This window comes from Aspergillus viridinutans (assembly GCF_018404265.1).
Source record: "Aspergillus viridinutans IFM 47045 DNA, scaffold_5, whole genome shotgun sequence".
Classification (NCBI taxonomy): domain Eukaryota; kingdom Fungi; phylum Ascomycota; class Eurotiomycetes; order Eurotiales; family Aspergillaceae; genus Aspergillus; species Aspergillus viridinutans.
The window spans coordinates 1,483,208-1,502,669 of NW_025091221.1; the positions used below are offsets into that span (position 1 = coordinate 1,483,208).

The following is a 19,462-nucleotide window of genomic DNA, read 5'->3' on the forward strand; positions in this document are numbered from 1 at the left end:
ATCGACGTTGCCTAGGCTCCAGTCACGTGTTGTCTACGCAGTGATCTGGACCCTCAAACATAGTAGTACTCCTGACTGCTAGATGGACTGTGGGCGAAGCTCCAGCATTGGGGGGAGGACTAATGATATAAAGTTGTATGTACATAGTGGTCCTTAATATACAGCAGTTCATTTGGTTTTGACGAATGCCGCTCCTTTCAGGCGAGCTTCTCTCCATAGCGTTCGTCCGGTCCTTCGTTGGGACATGTTTGAACTTGGAGGATTGACCAGCTGGGACAAATCGTCGTCTTGCTGACCGTTGAAAAGGGGCGGATTCCCCCACACACGGTCGATGTCTGCAATCACACGCTCTGGAGAATAGGGGCATTCCCTTCGTAACATACGGTTCATGTGTCGGCTGGATTGCCTAGAGTGGCCGAAGAGAACAGCCAAGCGATGTCGGCAGGCCCGACGAATCCAGCTGTGCCAAAGACGGATGCCATTGTGCTCCAGTTCGCGTAGAAGCACTAAACCTCGTACCCAGGGTACAAGGTTCTCAAGTCCTAGGGCACCATAACCTTCGTGATCGGGATCTGGAGACACTCGCATTTTGAATCCCCACGCGACAATAGCCGCCTGCATGTTTTTGCTAAACACAGCTTGCAACATTTGGTCGCCATCGTCCCGAGCTACACCGTCGGCTTCACGCCTTGGCCGGTCCGTAGCATTTATGATGAGAGAAACTGCATCGCTCGGTTTTGGGGCAGGGGAATATTGGCGAGCGAGCCAAAGACAGCATCTGCGAAGCTCATCCCAGTGATTCGTCATCCCGAGTCGCTTCAGCATCTCAATCCAGAGATCAGGAGACACGGATGTGCCCATGGGAACGACGCGCTGCAAAACACGGAAAACAAAACAAACTTCTTTGCTGGAAGAAACATCTGTCCCTTGGACTGGTCCTACTCCTGGTCGACGCGGAGTAAGAGTATGCTTGACCATAAAGGCCACGCTTTCTTGGGCGAGTTTCTGACCACTTAGTGTCATTTCGTCCACCATCTTGGACGCAGAAGCCCATTCTCCCGAGGCGATGAATTTGCGAAAGTGGATATTGCTCAGTTTAGACCCATCGTCAACTATTTCCGTAAGTATGGCAAGCGTCATATTATAAGGGCGCCAGTCGCGAGCGATATAGTACGATATTAACAGCGACTCTTGCATCGCCGCATCTTCCAGTACATCGGGATGCTGATCGCTATGGAGTAAGTCCGACAGAAGTATGTCGCGATTTTCCGAGGCCAGTTTACGGATTAGTCGTGCGAAAACCGAATCGCCAATGGAGATGCCCGCTCTGTGAAGTTCGCGCAATCGAGCTACAAGGTCCTGGCTCCCTTGAGCCCGAACTGCCATTTCTCGCAGCGATTGCGGCCCAATAGCCTGTACACCGAACATTCGTAACCCCGCCACGGTTGTGTCGAAGGCAAAGGCTTTGGTGGCGAAGAGCCGTGCGCCCAGTTCATCCTTGAAAGGCTTTTCTTGAAGCCAAACTTTTCCGCTGGACTCTCGCGCACAGTCTCCCTTAGCAGGAGCACCCTCCTCAGCCGATGCCACTCGGTCGGGGAAGCGATCCTTGCTATAAGCCTGGAGTTCGTAGAATTTTCTCAAGCTGAGCTCCTTCGCACATTGGAGCAGGGGCTGGATCTCCTCGTAGGTTTGCGGATGGTCTTGTCTCCCAACCAGAAACGAATGCAGAGAAAATGCATCCTCAACACGACCCAATTGCAACAGCTGTGAGATGGCACAGCCATATATCTGGTGACCGTCCGTAAATCGGCATATGTTCTTGAAAGCGCTAATGCCAGGAGATGCAGAGCGTCGTGTGGCCGTCGTTGGTAGGACAATTTTGGTCGATTCATTGATCATAGTTAGAGCTGGTTCAAAGACCCTCAATATATCATTTGGACAGGATAGATGGGGATGCTGAAGTTTCTTATGCCATCGAATAGCATGCTGGGTCATACCTCGCTCGAGGTATCCACCAACGACGACTTCGTAAAGTTTGTACCATCGGCTTCCAGTCCTCTTCCAAAGCTCCAGTGCATAGGCCAACACCTCCCCCATGATAACTTCCCGCTTGAGCCCCAGATCAACGAAACTGTGCCAGAAGAAATCGGCTTGTTCCCCGACTACCGGCAGGTCGACACCGTCCACTCGGTCCGTCAAAGCCACCCAGATATCCAATGTTCCTCTATCTCCATAGTGTCGCTGCCGATAGCGAAGCAGCTGCTCCCAAAGATCCAGCCTCTGTCGGTAGACCGGATCGTCGACAAGGCGAGTACCGATGTCCTGGGTGTGGCCGATATCCGATTCGAAGTCTAGCTTGTCGGGCTGTAGATCAAATCGCAACGAGGTGTCTTCGTCGGCCACCGAGGATTCAAGAGTGTTATCTTGTCGCATTGTACAGTCCTGTCTTGTATTCCGAGGTGACTGTATGTCATACACATGAAAGCTGAAGGGGCGCGAGGACGACGATTGATTCAAACGCGTATGAGTTTCGTTGCTGCTGGGTTCCCCGACCTCGCATCGCCGAACGCCCGCATTTTGGTGCGCCTTCCGCAAACTGCATTGTAAACATTTATTTTTGGACTCCAGTTGCTCGATGCCGATGGACTTCGATACTAGAGAGTCGAGAACCGAAACGGCGGACGGTCTCTTCAATAATCGAAGGAGAGCCGGGCGCATGAGTCCTGAGAATGGAAAGGTAAGGTGATAGAGCGGCGGCCTCTGGGCATCCTCCTCATCGGTAGTTCAAGAATCGACAGATAGAGACCATTGAGAATGAAGCGACAAGTAAATGAATGGCTCCAATCGTTTCGCATAGAGCTCTCAACTTTACACTGACAGATACTTCTTTTGGAATAATCGTGATAGAGAGAATACAAGTCATGTGACTATTACTAAGCACTTAATCCGAATTGGCGGAAGAACGAGGAAAGTCACCTGAGGCTTGACTTGCAGCTCCAAATCCGGATGCACACTTCACGGCATCGACTGATCATTGTTGCTGGTATTCTTTCTCCAACCAAACTTGTCTACCTCCTTTAGAAGCTGCGATATAGCATCTACATACCGTCAAGATGTTCCGCACTGTTCCCCGCATGGCTGGGTACGTTCCTTCTGATTCAATTCCTACTCAACCGGTAGCATCTTCTCGACTCGGGTGGGATGATCGCCTATGACCGTCCGATTCCTGTCGGCAATCTGCAATCTTCCTCGTCAGAATACTCAATTGCGCTCATGTTTTACTAACTCCCTTTTCCTGGGATCCCTAGATTCGTGTTCCGCGAGAACCGTGTTCCTTACTACCAGCGTCTCTTCCAGCAGCACGATGGCAAGCGTCAGTGGTGGAAGGTCAGTTGGTCCGCGGGTTGAACATAACAGTGGAATGACTGTGTTTTGCTGACTGGTACTTTCTTCCTTGAAGACTGAGCGTAGCAAGTACCTCATGTACCCCTACCTCCTCTCCGTTTACGGTTTGGGCATTGGTGAGTTCTGCCGCGGTCTGAAGGAGTCATTAGTAGCTAACTCACTTTAGCCACCACCTATGCCATGGGTCGTATGGTCCTTGTTAGTATCCCTCGCCCGTTACGATGTCCCTGGAGCCAGTTATCCTCGCGGCTTGGGCGCGTTCGTGGACTGACATTCAAATAGGGCCACAAGACCTGGTTCGGCAAGAACTAGATAAACCTTCGCCAATTTCCGATGAAACACATGGACTAGCGTCTCCTGGATCCATTAGCGGTGTATTTCTATTTCGACAGACGTGCTGGTTTGAGAGGAAATATCACGACGTTGTATATAAGGTCAGCCAGAGTATCAATGGAAGAGTTGATCAATCTGTTCAAATGATTCGTCGAATTATTCCAACGGTTGAGCTATGACAAGACGGTCTTATGTACTGAATGCCATTGGATATCGCTTCATCAATCTTACAGAAAGAAGTCCTTGGAACAGGTGCTCGCCATTCCCGTTTTCCATACTCCGAGATGCCCATCTGCTAAACACCTTTCATGTATTGCACGCTTACTAGTAAATGTGAGACTCCAAACTTTGTAGCCCTATATGATTGAGCCCCCATCTCGATATCTCCCAGCCATGTTGCTCGTTCCTGTGATATCGTCAAGGTGGGATTAGTAATCAGCCGAACGGATATGGGATACAACCCAAGTATCCGCTTCGAACATTAACAATAATGCCTTGACTCTCAATGTGATCAAATAGGCGATTGATGAAATACTTAAGAGGGGCATGCGACACAAGGTACCGTTGTACACGGATAATTGAAAAGTCTCACTTTTGTGCGAAAGAATGCCACAGAGCGCTTCTGTAGGCAATTCATACGAGATTTCGAGAATGGTCTGTCTACTGACACGGTGAACACAACGTACATCCGGTCAACTCCAAATTCTAACCCGGTCTGCTCTGAGATGAACCGAACATCTATTGAGCGACCAAGCAAACGCGTACGGCAAGCATGCGAACCATGCAGGTAAACCAGACCATCTTTCTTCGAGACTCGGCATGCTGGCTCACCATTCCATAGGCGCAAAAAGGCAAAATGTCCTGGTGAGCAGCCGGTCTGCTCGCTCTGCGCACGATTGCGCCAGAGATGCGCGTACGCTGGAGAAAGACGCAGGTCACTGCCGCGTGCAACTCCAGACGGATCACCCTCCGTCACCGCTTTTACTGCCGCTGATGCCACTGAAGTGCGAATTACTCGAACATTGGTGAGCTCGCTTTTCTGTACGAATCCGCCTTGTTCTTTTTCGTTGACTGTGTCTCAGGAGGATCGTCTCGGGAGCCTGGAGGCGAAGATGGGTAAAGTTCTTGATGCTCTAGAGTACTGCGATTCCTACACTTGTCTGAGACCCGATCAGTGACTGATGATTCCAATTAGACGGAATAGCTCTAGAGCCGAACAGCAGAGGACAGACGACTCATCTCTTCGGCCAAATACTCTGAGCGGCCCTATCACCTCATCGATGATCAGTACCATTACTCCACTTCCGACCTGGGAGAAAGTGCTCGCTGTGGCAGAATTATATCTCTTATATTGCGAGTCCCAGCCACTTCCTCTTTTCCACAGAGACAGTTTCCTTAGCAGTCTCAGCACTCGCGACCCTGAAATCCTCTACGCTATACTCGCATTGAGTATACGATTCTCTGACGAAGTCTGCCAGGAGTTGAATGATCTTGCAACTCTTGTGAGCGGCTACACAGAGGTAGCCAGAGGACTGGTCATGAGGAGAGTTTCCGAGGGCCCGGTTGAATTATCTACCCTACAGTGTCTCTGCCTTCTAAGCTTGATCGACTTTACAAGTAAGTCTAGTCATTAGTCAACGGCATTCGAGTCTAACCCCGTTCAGACGGCAACACACATCGCTCGACCATTCACAGTAGCCTTGCAATGAACTTGGCTCAATGCGCCAATCTGGGCTCCGAAATGCACACTACATTGTCCGCGGTGGTCCGCGAAGAGCGGCGACGCTGCTTCTGGAGCATCTGCCTTTTAAAGCGCTTTCATGGTGTCGAATTTGACAGCATGGGGTTCCCTGATGGAAGTTTTCCCCCGTTCCCACAAAGCCCTGAGCGCCCTCATTCGCCCTTTTCACCGAGCAGTCCAACCGATGAGCCTCGGTCTACTGGTATGGAAGACCAGGGAATCATTGCATATGTGATCATTCTAAGCGAGGTTTTCGCCAAAACCACGAAATACGTTCGTCGCCACGGCCGGCCGAGCAGTGTCCCACCGTGGTCCTCGCAATCAGAGTACTCCAAAATTATCACGCTGCAAATGGACCTGGAAACACGCATGCCTTACATCCATCGCTTCAAGCCGGCCAATCTCAACGAGAGGACCACCGAGGAGCTTCAAGCCAACCGAGGATACTGGGGTCCGTGGTTCCTGAATCAATTTCTCTATCATACAAACCTCTGTCTCCTCAATCATCCGCTTCTCCTGTCTCTGAGCCTGAGGAACTTCCGGAACTCCATTCCAGAGATATTCTTGCAACACACTTCGGACCTTATCTCTTCACATACCACCTGGATCATTCATTTCATAAACTACTTTGAAGAGAAGAACTTCATCGTGTCAGATCCACTACTAGGGTACAGCGCGGCTGTGGTTGCGACCATCGAACTGCAGTTAAGTTTTACTGAAGATAAAACCATCCGAGAAGAGAAGCGCGATCGCTTTTATAGATGTGTCAAGTTCGTGGAAACCATTGGGCAAAGGTGGCCTCACATGGCGCAATTGGTCAGCGATACTCTCCTATCCTACTAAATATGAGTTGACTAACAATGCTACTCATCTTACAGGCGGATAAATTACAACGATTGGAAGGCGCCGTTTCAGCCTCTTATCAACCTGAGCCACGGGCTCAGAATAAGAGCCTACTGATAGACCTGTCACGATTTTGGGAAATCCTCGAATACTCGTTTAACAGGGATACGGGCTCTGCTCGTCGCTTGTTCGGCGATTCGTTATACAGTGAACCCCCAACCATTGACATGGAAGTATCGCAGACGTCTCCTCTACCCGAACCCACTCGCCTGAATTCACACTCTGAACAATCACATCCAGGGTCACGAATGTCTGAATATGGCTTTCAACTTGCTCTGCCGGTTGAGTCACACTATGCCATGGGCTCAACAATTTCTCCGCGCCACCCAGATTTCTTCAACGATGAGTTATCTATCTTGGCCACAAACTTCTTTTCCCAGGGACAAGAGTTCTTGCGTGGCAGCGATAGCAGAGAAGGGATTGGTAACTTCTAATTTATCCTGCTGGCGAAACTCATCTGTATACATACATACAAGTGTCTTCTACGTCAGAACAGAACCCAACTTCTACCGAATCTAAAACACCTAACCATATTGAACCCTTCGAATGCGAAACAGATCATCCCAATATCTCATTGCACCATGCAAGATCACCCTCAATCTGAGAAGCATCATTGGGAGAGCCGTTGTTAGCACTGTGATCAATGAGATCCTTAGTTCGATCCTTTAAACGTGCCTGGAAGGACGCCATATTGTTTGAAGTATCTCCATCCGCGAAAACAGATGAAAGTGAGAAAGCCGACGAGTCCACTGTAACAGCTCAATAATCAGCGCTTCTACTTGGAAATACGACTCCATTAAGCATTGATGATCACGACACCTCTGATAGAGACTCACGTACCACAAAATTATGCTTATCGTAGCGACAATGCCACCGAGAGCACCGCTGCTCGGACTGTGTGCGCCGACCGTTCCCAGGATGGTGATGATGAAGAGAGCAAACCAGAAAACGGTATCGATAAGGTTGAGGATCATGTACGCCTTCTCACTTGCCCAGCGCTTGAACCGCTCTATATGAGCCGTGACAACTTAGTAAGCCAAGAAGATGGCAGCCTTGAGACACTGAAGAGCTCGACGTCTCGGGTCAGCTTTGAGCTGCATCTCGCTATCCCCGGCCTCGATCACTCCACAGAAGAAATTCAGTCACACTCACCACGACAATACCCCAGGTGTTTGACCTGGTCTTGGGCGTACCCTTATTCGCTATGCGTGCAATGATGAGGACGAAGTTCAGGAAAAGTAACACGCCAACAATGATATGGAGGCGCAGCTTGATCTTAAGGTGGTTCTCAAAAGCGAGGTTCATTCTGACTTATGCGAGTGTTGGATCTGGTAGAGTCGGCGGTCCCCGATATTTATGCAAATAGCTTACTCAATGGAGGTAGGATACCAGTGGATCTCGCTTTGGCCATTGCAGATGCTTTATGAATTGACCGTCATAAGTATTCGATTCCATTGACTGATGCCTAACAATGCAAATAGTATTGATGGCACAGGATGGAGCCTGCCTTGCGCTGAGCAATTGTCCCAACAACGCAATGATTTGCAGTTATCTGGTGGCAGCTGATAAAAACAGTCGCTACCCAAGCAATAAGACTACCTTTCTTTCTTTCTTGTCCAATCCGTGGAACATCGTACCAGCCGTCATTTGAGGAGGTTGCATGGTCAAGCCTCGCATTCGTATGGGTTACCCGATCAGGGTTCGCATACGGTGGCGGAGGGCAAGATTGATGAGGATAATGCCGTTCCAAAAGGCCTCCTGGCTAGTCCATGCAGTGCCAGGAAATCATGCTGGCGAAGGATTATACTCATCGGTAGCAAACTAGATATCAAATGTTATACGCGTTCTGTCCACGACTGGGGGTCAATTACGTTGACACGATAGCAATGAGTATATCTAAAAGAAAAGGAGTCTAAATTTGCAATCTTCAGTCAGAAGAGCGAAATCTGCCGACACTGAAGGAGAGGCATATTTTGTATTGTCGCCGATGGTCACATTTCCATCCATATTTGGGCATCGAAACGAATACGACCCAACCCACCAGGCTTCAGAGACCTTATCCCGTTTCCACCTCGAGGCGACGACAGAAAATGGCTCGAAAACAACGAAGTGTCCGTTTTAGAACGGCTGAGTCGCAAATTGAACACAAAAATTCGTCATTTGAAGGCCAGACATAAATACGGGGTTGGAGCCACCTTACGATATTTCTATACGAGTGGCACGATTCATTGAAACGGACAGCTGCTAAATAGTCATCCTGGGTATTCTTCTATCCTCATTTTTCTTGCGGAATTCGGCATAGGAATTCGCCATATGAATACAGATCAACGATGGAGTAACCGAAAATCTTCTCACGTTACACTTGAGCCTTGAACATGACGACTCTGCAAAATTCATTCTTCCAGAGCTGCCTTGAGTTGCTGAACGAACATCCAGATCTCAGTGAAAGTGTTGTACAATGGAACAGGTGCGACGCGGACAACGCCTGGTTCTCTCTTGTCGCAAATAATCCCTGCTTCCTGCAGTCGATGAGCTACCTTGTTCAATAGCCCAGGCTTAAGCAGAAGACTGAGCTGAGCACCTCGAGCGGCAGGCTCGGAAGGTGTGATAATTTCGAATTGCCGCGGCTCGTCCGTGGTGTCCTTTAACAGCAGGTGCTCGAGGTACGCCGTCATCAAGACAGATTTCTTGCGTAGCTCAGTCATGGAGGTCTCATCAAACACCGACAGAGCAGCGCACAAGCATGCAAGATCGATCGCCGACGGGTTCGAAATCTGGTAACCACCCGCGCCAGGGATGGGTCTGAACTCTGCTCTGACATTAGAACTGAATAGGGTCAAGTCACCTGCACGGAAAACAAGAACTCACTATTGTCCATCTTGAATCTCACTGATTTATCGCCTCCATACCACCCCGTCAGACGGTGTCGGAACTGTGGCGAATCCTCTCCTTCGCTGTAGTCGACTTGACCATGTTTCTCATGGACGAAGAGACCTGCCATTGCCCCAGGGCCAGCGTTGCCGTATTTGTAAGTGCACCAAGCTGCGAAATCGACGTCCCAGTCGTGTAGCTTTAGTTGGACATTGGCGTAGGCATGAGCCAGATCCCATCCGACAATAAGTCCTCGTGAGTGCGCATATTCGGTGATCTTCGGGATGTCGAATAACTGTCCAGTGTAGTACTGGATTCCCGGAAGCAGGACGAGAGCTGCCTCGTCTGCATGCTGATCAATGTAAGACAAGATTTTCTCCGTTGGGATTTCATATTTTCCCTCATCTGGACCGATGAGCACCATGGTCTCCTGAGGATCTAGACCATGCCAGGCAACATGTGATTCGATAGCATACTGGTGACAGGTTAGCAAAACTCACGCGGGTATGGCGACGCTGTCAAACTCACATGATCGCTGGGAAACGCCTTCCAGTCCATCAGGATCTTATGTTTGGTTGCAGTTGGCTTGTAGAAGCTTGCGAGCAACAAGTGCAGATTCATTGTTAATGTACCCATTGCTGCGACTTCTTCGGGCGCCGCTCCCACGATCTTCGACATGGACTCGGCAGCCTGCTCAGCCAGATTCTGCCACTCCTTTAATGGGGAGTCTTCGACCTTGGTGAAGTGACCACAGACGCCAATCGATGACCATGTGTCCAATTGCGCCTCCAAATACTTCTGGGTGGCTGTGGGCTGAATACCAAGGGAATTGCCACAGAAGTAGATACATGGTTCTGATGAAAGGCCTGAAGAAGATTCGTCAGCGAGGATGAGCGGTTATTTGGGGTATAATCCTACTTACCAGGCTTCGCCAGTTTGGTAGAGGCGATGTTTGCCTTTGATGGGATGATGAATTTATCTCGAAAGCCTGCGAGCGGGTCTGCAGCGTCCAGAGAGGCCGCATACTCCTTGCTTGCCGCATTGGCAGGGAACTCAGGCTTGGATAGTGTGCCGTTGGTAGACATGATGGATGATGGCACCAGTGCTGTTGGTGTGAAATCACAGCAAGAGGATTGTGATTGTGACAGCTTGTCCGACACTCCTTGCTTTATACGTGCTCTCGAGGTGATTCCATCGACCCCGGCGGAAGCGGGAGGCTTATCCGCTTCCGCCTCGGAATCCGTGCTCATGGAAGGAATGATTGTCAAAGTGATACCCGCAATATTGGTTTTCACGATTATTGGTATGTTGATTTGATCTCACAAGTGGTCCATGTCCCCATTCTTCGGATATCACATTACCTCCTTACTGTTTCCTGTGCTCATGCCACCAATTTATCGTTCCGGGTTGGATCCGGCCCTCTTCCGCCCAACCAGTTCCTTCCCATATATTCTGGCTTCGACATGGACAGAGTGAATATTCCTATTTCTAAAGCTTATTACCAGAATCTCTGTCTATAAAGTCCCTTGCACAGTTGGCCACTCACTTCTCATACTGTCGAATAGACCCTCACCATGCTTAACACACCGGAAATCGTGCTTGACCAGTTCTGCGTTTCTCTTCGAAATGGGTTTCTTCCCGACACCCTTCCTCTGCAGAAACTGAACGATCCATACTACTCTCCGTGGGAGGAAGTTGTCGCTGATCTACCAGCTCGGCTCTCAGCGGGAAATGTACGGCAAGCGGTTGACAGTCTTCCTATCCTCTCAACTTCCAGGCTGCAGGAAGAAACAGAATGGCGGCGAGCATATGTTGTGCTTGCTTTTATCACTCATGCCTATATTTGGGGAGGTGAACGGCCAAAAGACGTATGCGTCCTTTGTCATTGTATGATTGCAGCTTCTCATGGCTCTCTAGGTTCTCCCACCTGCAGTGTCGTGCCCCATCCTGGAGGTCTCAAAGCATTTAGAGCTGCCACCATGTGCTACCTATGCCGCTTTGAACCTCTGGAACTTCAAAGTCTCCTCCCCTGATATTGACCTCACTGACCCGGAAAACTTGTCTATCATCACAACATTCACCGCTACCAAGGACGAAGAATGGTTCTTTATGATCTCTGTTGCTATCGAAGCCAAAGGAGCGGATTTAATTACCCTGATGCTCAACGCCATATATGCAGCCAATCTGGCTGACCATCAAAGAGTCACAACTTTACTTTATCAATTGAGAGATGGCCTGAAAGAGCTTGGTGAAATTCTGGAGAGGATGTATGAGAAGTGCAACCCCTCCGTCTTCTTCTATCATCTTCGCCCTTTCTTGGCTGGTAGCAAGAATATGGCCTCAGCTGGACTGCCGCAGGGTGTGTTCTACGATCTGGGAGGCCACGGAGAGTGGCATCAGTACAGCGGCGGAAGCAATGCGCAGAGCTCACTAATCCAAACATTCGATATCTTTTTGGGTGTGGAGCATTCAGCCACGGGAGAAGCGAAAGCGAACAGTACACCTCAGTCCAAGCCTAAGATTGGCTACATTCAGGTAAGCATCTACTTTCACTCGGGCTCCTCATTCAAACTCGAGCCAGCAACTAACTATCCTCGACGTAGGACATGCGAAACTACATGCCTGGTCCTCACCGACGTTTCCTGGAGATGATGATTCGAACCTCGAATGTGCGCCAATTCGCCATGAGCTACAAAGCAGATACAGAGGTCAGGAACGCATACAACGCGGCAGTCATGGCTGTTGGCGCATTCCGGGATAAGCATATTCGGATGGTCTCGCGATACATTATCACGCCTTCGAGGACAAAACCAACCCAAAATTCGTCTGCGCAGGTCAATCTGGCAACTGTGACAGCAGCGAAGCAAGTCGCACGTCCGAATGACACTCCAGCAGGATACAGTGGTACAGGCGGAACCGACCTAATCCCATTCTTGAAACAGACTCGGGATACGACAAAAGCTGCGGCCAATTATACTGATTAAGATAGGATTTTCATCAGAGGCGAGTATTAATGAGTAGAGAGTAGATATTCCTACTTCTTTTTAGAGCACAGAGAAAGGCGTTAGGGTCTGTACATAAATCACTTCATCTTTATTCATTTGAATGAGAACTCAGCTATACTACCTACCCGTCGCATATCATACATGTAGTTAAACCTGGCCCAACACATATTCGCAAATATGTCATGACGAATAACTTTCTTTGACATTCTATCATATCCATAACATCCAAACAGCCGGCTCAAAGCGGTTAAGGGTGGATACTGGACCATGCGTCCGGAAGCGGATACGGAAGCGGAAACCCAATCAAAGATCCGCGTGACTATTTAATAATATGCAAGGGGAAGTAATATGATCAGTTAAAAATTTAGATTCAGCTTCAAGGCGGCCCTACGATCTTCGCATAAATTTGAGACTGACATGAAGTGGGACAAATGTTTCATTGGTTGGCTACGAGACAGAAATCGTAACGATCAATGGTAGTACGTTGACGCGAGGAACATTTCTTGAGGATGTTCTTGCAAGCATGAGAATAATATCCTATCTGACATTGGGTACTATGCACCAGAAGGTCTTTGAAGACAATTTACAGGTGTTGACTCCCCCGAATCGTCGTGATTGCCCCACCATCCCATGCCAACTCATTCGTAAAGCCCAATTGCGTTGAAAGTAGCGAACCATGAGACAATGATTAGACCGACGCGTATGTGCCGACCTTAAGCCTTCAATTGGGCCTATGACTGCATACTCATGTAAGGTATTCATCTGTCGGGACGCTGGGTGGACGGAGGCGGAGGAGACGGTGGCAGAAGACCGACTTCTTCCTGGGCACGAAGAGCATGCAGTGAGCATGTCGCAGAGGTCTCGTAGCTAGTGGATAGATTGGGATGCGTGATGGCCTAAGAATCGAAGCAAGCATCTGTTTTAGTAGCTATCCGGCGGGCAAAGAACGATCATCTCTTCTTAGTGTTGGCAGGGATGCCTTCGCTTTCTCGCAGCTCGGCCAGCCTCTTTTCGCGTTCGATCAGCCGCTCCCTTTCTTCCTTGATCATTTGCTCAACCGTCTTGTTGGCCGCTTCTAAACGATCCAGCTCCTTATTCTCAGTCGTCCTGCTGTAGGGGTTCTCCGCGGTTTCATTCTGAGGTATTTCGGCGGTCCGACCTCCACGCTGCTGCGCAGATTGTTTTGTATTCTTCCCTCCCTTGCCCTTCTGCGTTTGCTGGGAGGCAGGTCCGCCTGTGAGGAGGTCGTAGAACGGTTCCATAGGCTCGTTAAATACGATCTCCTCGTAATTCTGGCTGATCACCACCTCTCTGCGCTCTTTCTTGACGTCCGCGCCGGGCCCGAATGGGTGTAGTTTCAAACTATGCCATAGTGTCTGTGGTTTCTCGCCGGACTCCGGCACGAAGTAGAGCTTGATTTGGATTTCGAATTCACCCCAGCCGGTCTCGGTCACCTCAAACGGTGGCTGCTCGATGGTGCGTACATTCTGCGCGTATGTCTCGTGTAGCTTGAACTGAACTTTCTTCAGCCAGTAGGAAATGTCTTCGTCATTGACTCCTTTCACAAATACGCGCCACTGGTGGGTGTGATCTGCTGGGACATGAGGGGGTTTCTTCTCAGGGTCGAATGGCCGCGCTTCGCTGCCAAATACTGGGAAGGGTTAGAAGCTGAAGCCCTACAAATTCAAGAGCATGGGCAAGTTGACATACCGAACGGTCTGAAAATCGAGACACCCTGCGATGAGCACTGGTCAGTATATTGCAACTGATCGAAGAGATCAACTTTGGCACGAACCCTGACGCGCTTGGTTCCAGTCGCTGAAGGCATCCTGCGTAATATTAACCCAAAGTATAATTGAAGATGCGGCAAATTTGATGGGTTTTATCGAGGCTGTTGGAACGTAGGCTTCTGGGTTTGATTATTCGGACCTGTGCCGTAAACTGCGTCCTTCAATCGGCACGTGACGTGCCGATAATCAATGATCGATGGCCGATGACGATAGTCGGAAGCAGGCGTTCCGTAGCTTTAGCTTACTCCAGCAATTTTATTGATGAACTTATGCGGCACATATGAAGGCCGATTTTTTCTACTGTTCATTTGATTTATTTCTAACAATTGCAAAACACCCAATCTCCTCATCAATTGTTTACCAAAATGGCTTCAAAACGAGTAGTAGTTGCCGGCGGAAACGGCTTCTTAGGTGGGTGATTCTTCCGCTCTTGAATAGTGTTATGCTAATGGCTGATCTCCAATCAGGATCGCGAATTTGCAAATCGGCAGCGAACAGAGGCTGGTCTGTCACATCTCTAAGGTATACTTTCACAACCCGAATTTCGGTCTTGGTGGCGCCTGCTGAGACGTCATAGTCGGTCTGGAGAACCTCGATGGGATACGGTTACCAGCTCACACGATCGGCCAACATGGGCCAATTCCGTTGAATGGGCTAAGGCAGATTTACTTAAGCCTGACACATACAAACCTTTCTTGCGCGATGCCGACGTTGTGGTCCATAGTATGGGCATCCTACTTGAAGCAGATTACAAAGGTGTGGTACGAGGGAAGGAGCCCGTTGTCAGTGGCCTACGGAGGGCTTTCAGCTCGTCGAAGCTGGGTAGCCAGAACCCTCTGACGAGGCGAGATGGAGAGCGGCTGGAACCTAAGGAGAGAGACGGACAGTTGACATATGAGATCATGAACAGGGATTCTGGTTCGTATAGGTTGGGACTATCAATTTGCTAAAGACACGGAGCTGACTGCGAACTGGAAACAACAGCCATTGCACTCGCGAAGGAGTCATCCAACGAACATGTTCCAACATTCGTATACATATCAGCCGCCTCGGGAGCACCAATGCTACCCAGTCGATATATCACGACGAAGCGAGAAGCTGAGACAACCATAGCGTCCGAACTGCCAGAGTTGCGAAGTATCTTCATCAGACCGCCCTTCATGTATGATTCAAGCAGAAAATTCACACTTCCGATAGCCTTGGGTGGTTTTGTTGCCTCCCAATTCAACGCTCTCTTGGGTGACAGGCTTCGGTTCCTCGGTGCGATGGTCGATAAGCCTTTCCAGGTGGATCTTGTGGGCGAAGCTGTAGTGGAAGCGATGGAGGACGAGTCCATTCGCGGTGCGGTAGGAACGAAGCAGATAGAAAATCTGGCAACCAAAGCGTGGAGAAAAAGCATGCTTTGAATCCAACATCTCATGTTTTCGCGATGGCCTTGGCAGGCCGCTGCCGATAGGTGGATGAGGTTAGGCACTTCACCGATTGGGATGTAATAAGGAGTGCTCTGTATATTAGACCTAAGCAGGTAGCACTGGATCAAATCATTGTACCACGTTCGAAACTGTCACGAATCTCCGTGGTGTACTAAAAGGCATTAGTCCCGTTCGTAAAGTTCGAAGTCTTCGTGAAGAGCCATACCTTATTGTAGAACCGTGCCAGCTTCTGGTTGAACTGTTTGTTCTTCTCGTTGATATATGTGACGTCGGGTTCTTCATCGCCACGGCGATCCCTGCGCTTCTTAAGTCGGACCTCTTCGGCCTTTCTCAAATCTGCGACCAATTTGTCGACTCCAGCTCGATCCGGCTTGTTCTCCGTAAATCCAATCGTATCTGCCGTCGAGTAGAAAGTACCGTTCTTGTCGACCGCAATCATCTCACCATCATTGGTTTCAACGATCTCCAAGTCACCATTTGCAGCTGCCTTCTCAATCGCAGCCAGCTTCTCCCTTTCATAGGCCCCCAGATCAGGCTGCATTTCGCGTAGTTGTCTTTTGTATACCTTCCGTGCATCCTGCGTGTAGTCCTGAAACGCAACATCGTCGCGGTGACGCTGCTTCTTCTCCATACGTCGATCCCATTTCTCGGATTCGTCGACGGTCCAATCCCAGGCTCTCTTACGCTCGAAGTCTTCGCCGGCAGCCTCTGTATCTGCTTTGAGAAGGTTGTGAGATGCAAATGCGTGCTTGCGCGACAATGAAGAGAGCAATGCAGGATCAGTGGCTAGACGCTGGGTTTCGGCCGCCGTTTCTTTCAGGTTGCGCTCAGCTGCATTTTTCTATTTGAGCATCAGCATATACACGACTTTCAGAAGGCAAGCGAGAAGCTGAAATGGTGGATCATTGACGGTTGCGACCGGGTTACTCACAGCACGAGCTTGAAGGGCCTTGAATCTTTCTTGCCGCTGGCGAGCTTTTGCAGCTGCATCATCTTCTTTGCTCTCTGATTTTTCGGATGAGGTCATTTGTTGAGACTCTCCCGAAGCTGCTGGCTCAGCAGGAGATTCATCAGACTGAGTCTGGTTTGAAGCGGCGTTGTCGTCGGAAGGCTTGGCCGCAGACACTTCGTTAACGCCCTCAGAAGGCATAATCATGGCAGTCGCACAGGTCCTGCAGTGGTTCTCTTTGAAATATGCGTCAAACCTGGTACAAAATTATGTTGTAGACCTTCAAGACAATCTCAAATGCAGGCTAGGCGAGATGGACGGAAGCTGTATGCAGGATCAATGATGAAATTAAGTCCAACGACAGCGCTCAGGTATTCTTGACCACCAATCCTCTTACCGCCTTTAGAATAGCTTGTATTTTGCTCAGGCTTCAAACCTCCCCAACCATCGGTATTTTCAGGGTGATATTACAGGTTTATGATTCTCCTGGCAATGCACAGTGGCAGATGGCTTACTTTTTGTGTCGCCGAGTTGGCCATCCATTGAAGCATCTCAGCCTCCCACAACGCTACAGGTCGCAACAACAGTATCGTGCGGTATCGGCAATCAATAAAATAAACACCCCCAACCATAAACCTATTCCATCTCAGATTCTTCGGTATGCGTTGACGGGAACGACAAAACCGTTGCGACAAGATGTGTCAAAGCAGGACTTGGGCGACCATTTGAACGATGTGTTCTCAGGCGAATGGCCCCTGACTACTCTACCTCCACTCCGCCCAAAAGCCGCCCGCACCACTGATAGGGACGTGTTTTTCAAAGGTCTCAAGCGTGATGTGCGGAATCTTCGTCATCTACAGATCTTCATAGAAAGACACATCAATGGATATGGGCCTTGCGTATTACTGCAGGCAGAACATTGTAAATTTCTGCGGCAGGCGCTGGAGCGTTGTCAACGACACCACTCGGCTGCGGAGATCCTTGTCGCTATCAATGCACTCATTTCAAGACTACAGAGACTGCAGGCGCCTGTACATAGGAAGTTACACATGCTGGGGATTTACTACGCATGCCTTTCTTATTCTACAGCTGCCCTCGAACGACATCTGAGAGATTTACTTGCTATCAGCCCTAAGCGGTTGGGCCTGGGCTCGAGTGTCGCCCTGGTGGATGCGCTTTCCATGTCCATCCGATCCTTCGAGCTTCAAGGAGATCATCCAGATACCGGTTCTATGCTCAAACAAGTGACTGGCGAATCCGCTGTCGATGATGCCTTAGAAGTCGCTTTGCACCCTATATTGTTCTGGGCTGGACCTGGAAAACTGACGGACTTTATTGAACGGTATTTTAGAGTGCTCGTCAAGCTAAAGAGCCGTAAATTGCTCCATAGTGTATGGGGCCGTGTTCTGGGGCATTTGTCTGCCAAATCAGCCGATCACGATTTCCACATTGCCTATTCCTGTATAATGGCTCTGATTGTGGAAGGAGATGTCACGAGGGCCACCACGTATCTGGAAGAAATCTCAAAGCGCGCTGATAACGCCCTTCCTTATATATCACAGTTCAAAAATCTGAGTGTACTTCTCGCTAATCAAGAAGTTTGCGAGTTGCTATCTCGTCTCTCTGGCGAGGATGAATACCTCAAGATACTCGAAGTCCAACTCAAACACATGGAGAAGAGGCTAGGGATCAACTGGCTGCCCAAAAAATCTCTCCACACTTCTATATCTGACCTCAGTTATACTGCGACCGGACACCCACTTCTTACGATGGATGGAGACAGTACTGGATACGAAAGCAGAGAACGTTTGATTGCCGAAATGCACGCTTTAGGTTGTTCTGGATCGCTTTCAGACCTCACCAGACTTGCCAATTGCTTAGACGAGTATGGAGGTGAACAGATCCCGGTTATTCAATCATCCACTAAAAATACACCGCTAGAGCTCGCCTGGGTACCCCAACGCTGCCCGGTCGATGTTCTAGACTCTTCTGAAGTGAGATCTGGGGAACGCACGACGAACTCACCTTCCTCTCTAGGTTTGCTCCGGCTCGACCCTGAAAATGCCGAGTTGTCACCAACAGATACTCGCTCACTGCACCTGATGCAGCTGGGATATCTGATCATAAAGCTCAAAGCACCCAGTTCGGAGCACGAATGGAGAGAATCGGGCCATATAGTAGCTCTGGACCGCACTTCAGGCCAGCTCTTCGCAGTCTTTGTCGGGAAGGCTCAGGGCCGAATAAGCCCGGGCATCCAGTCGCATATGCCTCGAATACCAGTCAATCTCAATTCGATAGTGAAAATCCAACTGCGAAGCCATATGAACGGAACTCATCATAGGGACAATCACTCGCCGCTGGCATTGAATATCACCAAATGCTATCTTGATGTGGATCCATGTAAAGATTTGGTGATTTGAACGCGTGCCACTTGCTTTCTTTGGTTGCTGTCTCAGATCAGTTCATCACCGGTAAAGTACTCGAGCAAGGCGAGCCATGGTCTCAAACCCGCCCGATTGCCAAGTGTAAGGCTCATATTGGATCTACAAAGCTGTATTCCTTAAGGCCAGTGGCTAGTTAGCATTGGCTAAAAGAGCTGGATTAGGGAGGGTTCGGATCTCAACAGAGTGAGCTGCATCAGCCGCACAGACACATACCGATTATCAAGTGTGGCTTGAGACCTTCAAAGGCAGGATATCTCGGCGTGGCTGTAATGATGTGATTAGGTAGTCTTCCCCGCGCGACTTGGACAGTGATCAAGCATCGATGGAGCAATGGCGCGGACACCTGCCTGTCTGTCAAAATAGTATCTGGGACCCATCAGAGCCTGAGGCGCTATTTTAGCTGTCCCCATGCATCGGAAATTTGTCTTCTCACATTATCACGATTTGGAGCTTCTAATAATTCTGATCTACGATGATACTGAATATCTGATGGCGATAATGGTTTGTTCGTTATCCTTCCTCTAAGGCGCACTGAGCCGATTTATGAAGGAAGAAAAGAAAATTGACGCGTTCTCAATTAGTATATCT

At 49.3% G+C, this 19,462-nt stretch overlaps 10 protein-coding genes across 10 annotated transcripts; 5 read left to right on the forward strand and 5 right to left on the reverse strand.

The window, feature by feature from the left end:
• Window positions 1-168: 168 nt before the first annotated feature.
• On the reverse strand, window positions 169-2,718 carry Aspvir_007430 (uncharacterized protein; the record flags this gene model as incomplete). The annotated part of the gene is made up of 1 exon (XM_043270612.1): window positions 169-2,718. One exon carries the CDS (start codon window positions 2,716-2,718, stop codon window positions 169-171), a length of 2,550 nt encoding a protein of 849 aa, XP_043126547.1.
• Window positions 2,719-3,113: 395 nt separating this feature from the next.
• Aspvir_007431 (cytochrome c oxidase subunit 7) lies at window positions 3,114-3,717 on the forward strand (the record flags this gene model as incomplete). The annotated part of the gene is made up of 5 exons (XM_043270613.1): window positions 3,114-3,142; window positions 3,309-3,387; window positions 3,461-3,521; window positions 3,572-3,603; window positions 3,688-3,717. The coding sequence occupies 5 exons, from the start codon at window positions 3,114-3,116 to the stop codon at window positions 3,715-3,717; spliced, it is 231 nt and encodes a 76-aa protein (XP_043126548.1).
• A 746-nt stretch (window positions 3,718-4,463) lies between these two features.
• On the forward strand, window positions 4,464-6,816 carry Aspvir_007432 (putative C6 transcription factor; the record flags this gene model as incomplete). Its single annotated transcript, XM_043270614.1, has 6 exons — window positions 4,464-4,525; window positions 4,580-4,763; window positions 4,821-4,876; window positions 4,934-5,355; window positions 5,403-6,295; window positions 6,358-6,816. 6 exons carry the CDS (start codon window positions 4,464-4,466, stop codon window positions 6,814-6,816), a joined length of 2,076 nt encoding a protein of 691 aa, XP_043126549.1.
• Window positions 6,817-7,034: 218 nt separating this feature from the next.
• Aspvir_007433 (uncharacterized protein) lies at window positions 7,035-7,687 on the reverse strand (the record flags this gene model as incomplete). The annotated part of the gene is made up of 3 exons (XM_043270615.1): window positions 7,035-7,131; window positions 7,223-7,389; window positions 7,535-7,687. 3 exons carry the CDS (start codon window positions 7,685-7,687, stop codon window positions 7,035-7,037), a joined length of 417 nt encoding a protein of 138 aa, XP_043126550.1.
• Window positions 7,688-8,775: 1,088 nt separating this feature from the next.
• On the reverse strand, window positions 8,776-10,503 carry Aspvir_007434 (kynureninase; the record flags this gene model as incomplete). The annotated part of the gene is made up of 4 exons (XM_043270616.1): window positions 8,776-9,191; window positions 9,251-9,728; window positions 9,782-10,119; window positions 10,176-10,503. 4 exons carry the CDS (start codon window positions 10,501-10,503, stop codon window positions 8,776-8,778), a joined length of 1,560 nt encoding a protein of 519 aa, XP_043126551.1.
• A 324-nt stretch (window positions 10,504-10,827) lies between these two features.
• On the forward strand, window positions 10,828-12,237 carry Aspvir_007435 (indoleamine 2,3-dioxygenase; the record flags this gene model as incomplete). Its single annotated transcript, XM_043270617.1, has 3 exons — window positions 10,828-11,121; window positions 11,171-11,788; window positions 11,857-12,237. The coding sequence occupies 3 exons, from the start codon at window positions 10,828-10,830 to the stop codon at window positions 12,235-12,237; spliced, it is 1,293 nt and encodes a 430-aa protein (XP_043126552.1).
• Window positions 12,238-13,208: 971 nt separating this feature from the next.
• yaf9 (YEATS domain-containing protein YAF9) lies at window positions 13,209-14,086 on the reverse strand (the record flags this gene model as incomplete). The annotated part of the gene is made up of 3 exons (XM_043270618.1): window positions 13,209-13,909; window positions 13,969-13,993; window positions 14,054-14,086. The coding sequence occupies 3 exons, from the start codon at window positions 14,084-14,086 to the stop codon at window positions 13,209-13,211; spliced, it is 759 nt and encodes a 252-aa protein (XP_043126553.1).
• A 327-nt stretch (window positions 14,087-14,413) lies between these two features.
• Window positions 14,414-15,454, forward strand: horA (ubiquinone biosynthesis protein COQ11; the record flags this gene model as incomplete). The annotated part of the gene is made up of 4 exons (XM_043270619.1): window positions 14,414-14,459; window positions 14,516-14,570; window positions 14,626-14,966; window positions 15,033-15,454. 4 exons carry the CDS (start codon window positions 14,414-14,416, stop codon window positions 15,452-15,454), a joined length of 864 nt encoding a protein of 287 aa, XP_043126554.1.
• Window positions 15,455-15,584: 130 nt separating this feature from the next.
• Window positions 15,585-16,637, reverse strand: Aspvir_007438 (pre-mRNA-splicing factor SYF2; the record flags this gene model as incomplete). The annotated part of the gene is made up of 3 exons (XM_043270620.1): window positions 15,585-15,632; window positions 15,687-16,322; window positions 16,413-16,637. The coding sequence occupies 3 exons, from the start codon at window positions 16,635-16,637 to the stop codon at window positions 15,585-15,587; spliced, it is 909 nt and encodes a 302-aa protein (XP_043126555.1).
• A 299-nt stretch (window positions 16,638-16,936) lies between these two features.
• On the forward strand, window positions 16,937-18,850 carry Aspvir_007439 (uncharacterized protein; the record flags this gene model as incomplete). Its single annotated transcript, XM_043270621.1, has 1 exon — window positions 16,937-18,850. The coding sequence occupies one exon, from the start codon at window positions 16,937-16,939 to the stop codon at window positions 18,848-18,850; it is 1,914 nt and encodes a 637-aa protein (XP_043126556.1).
• Window positions 18,851-19,462: the final 612 nt, after the last annotated feature.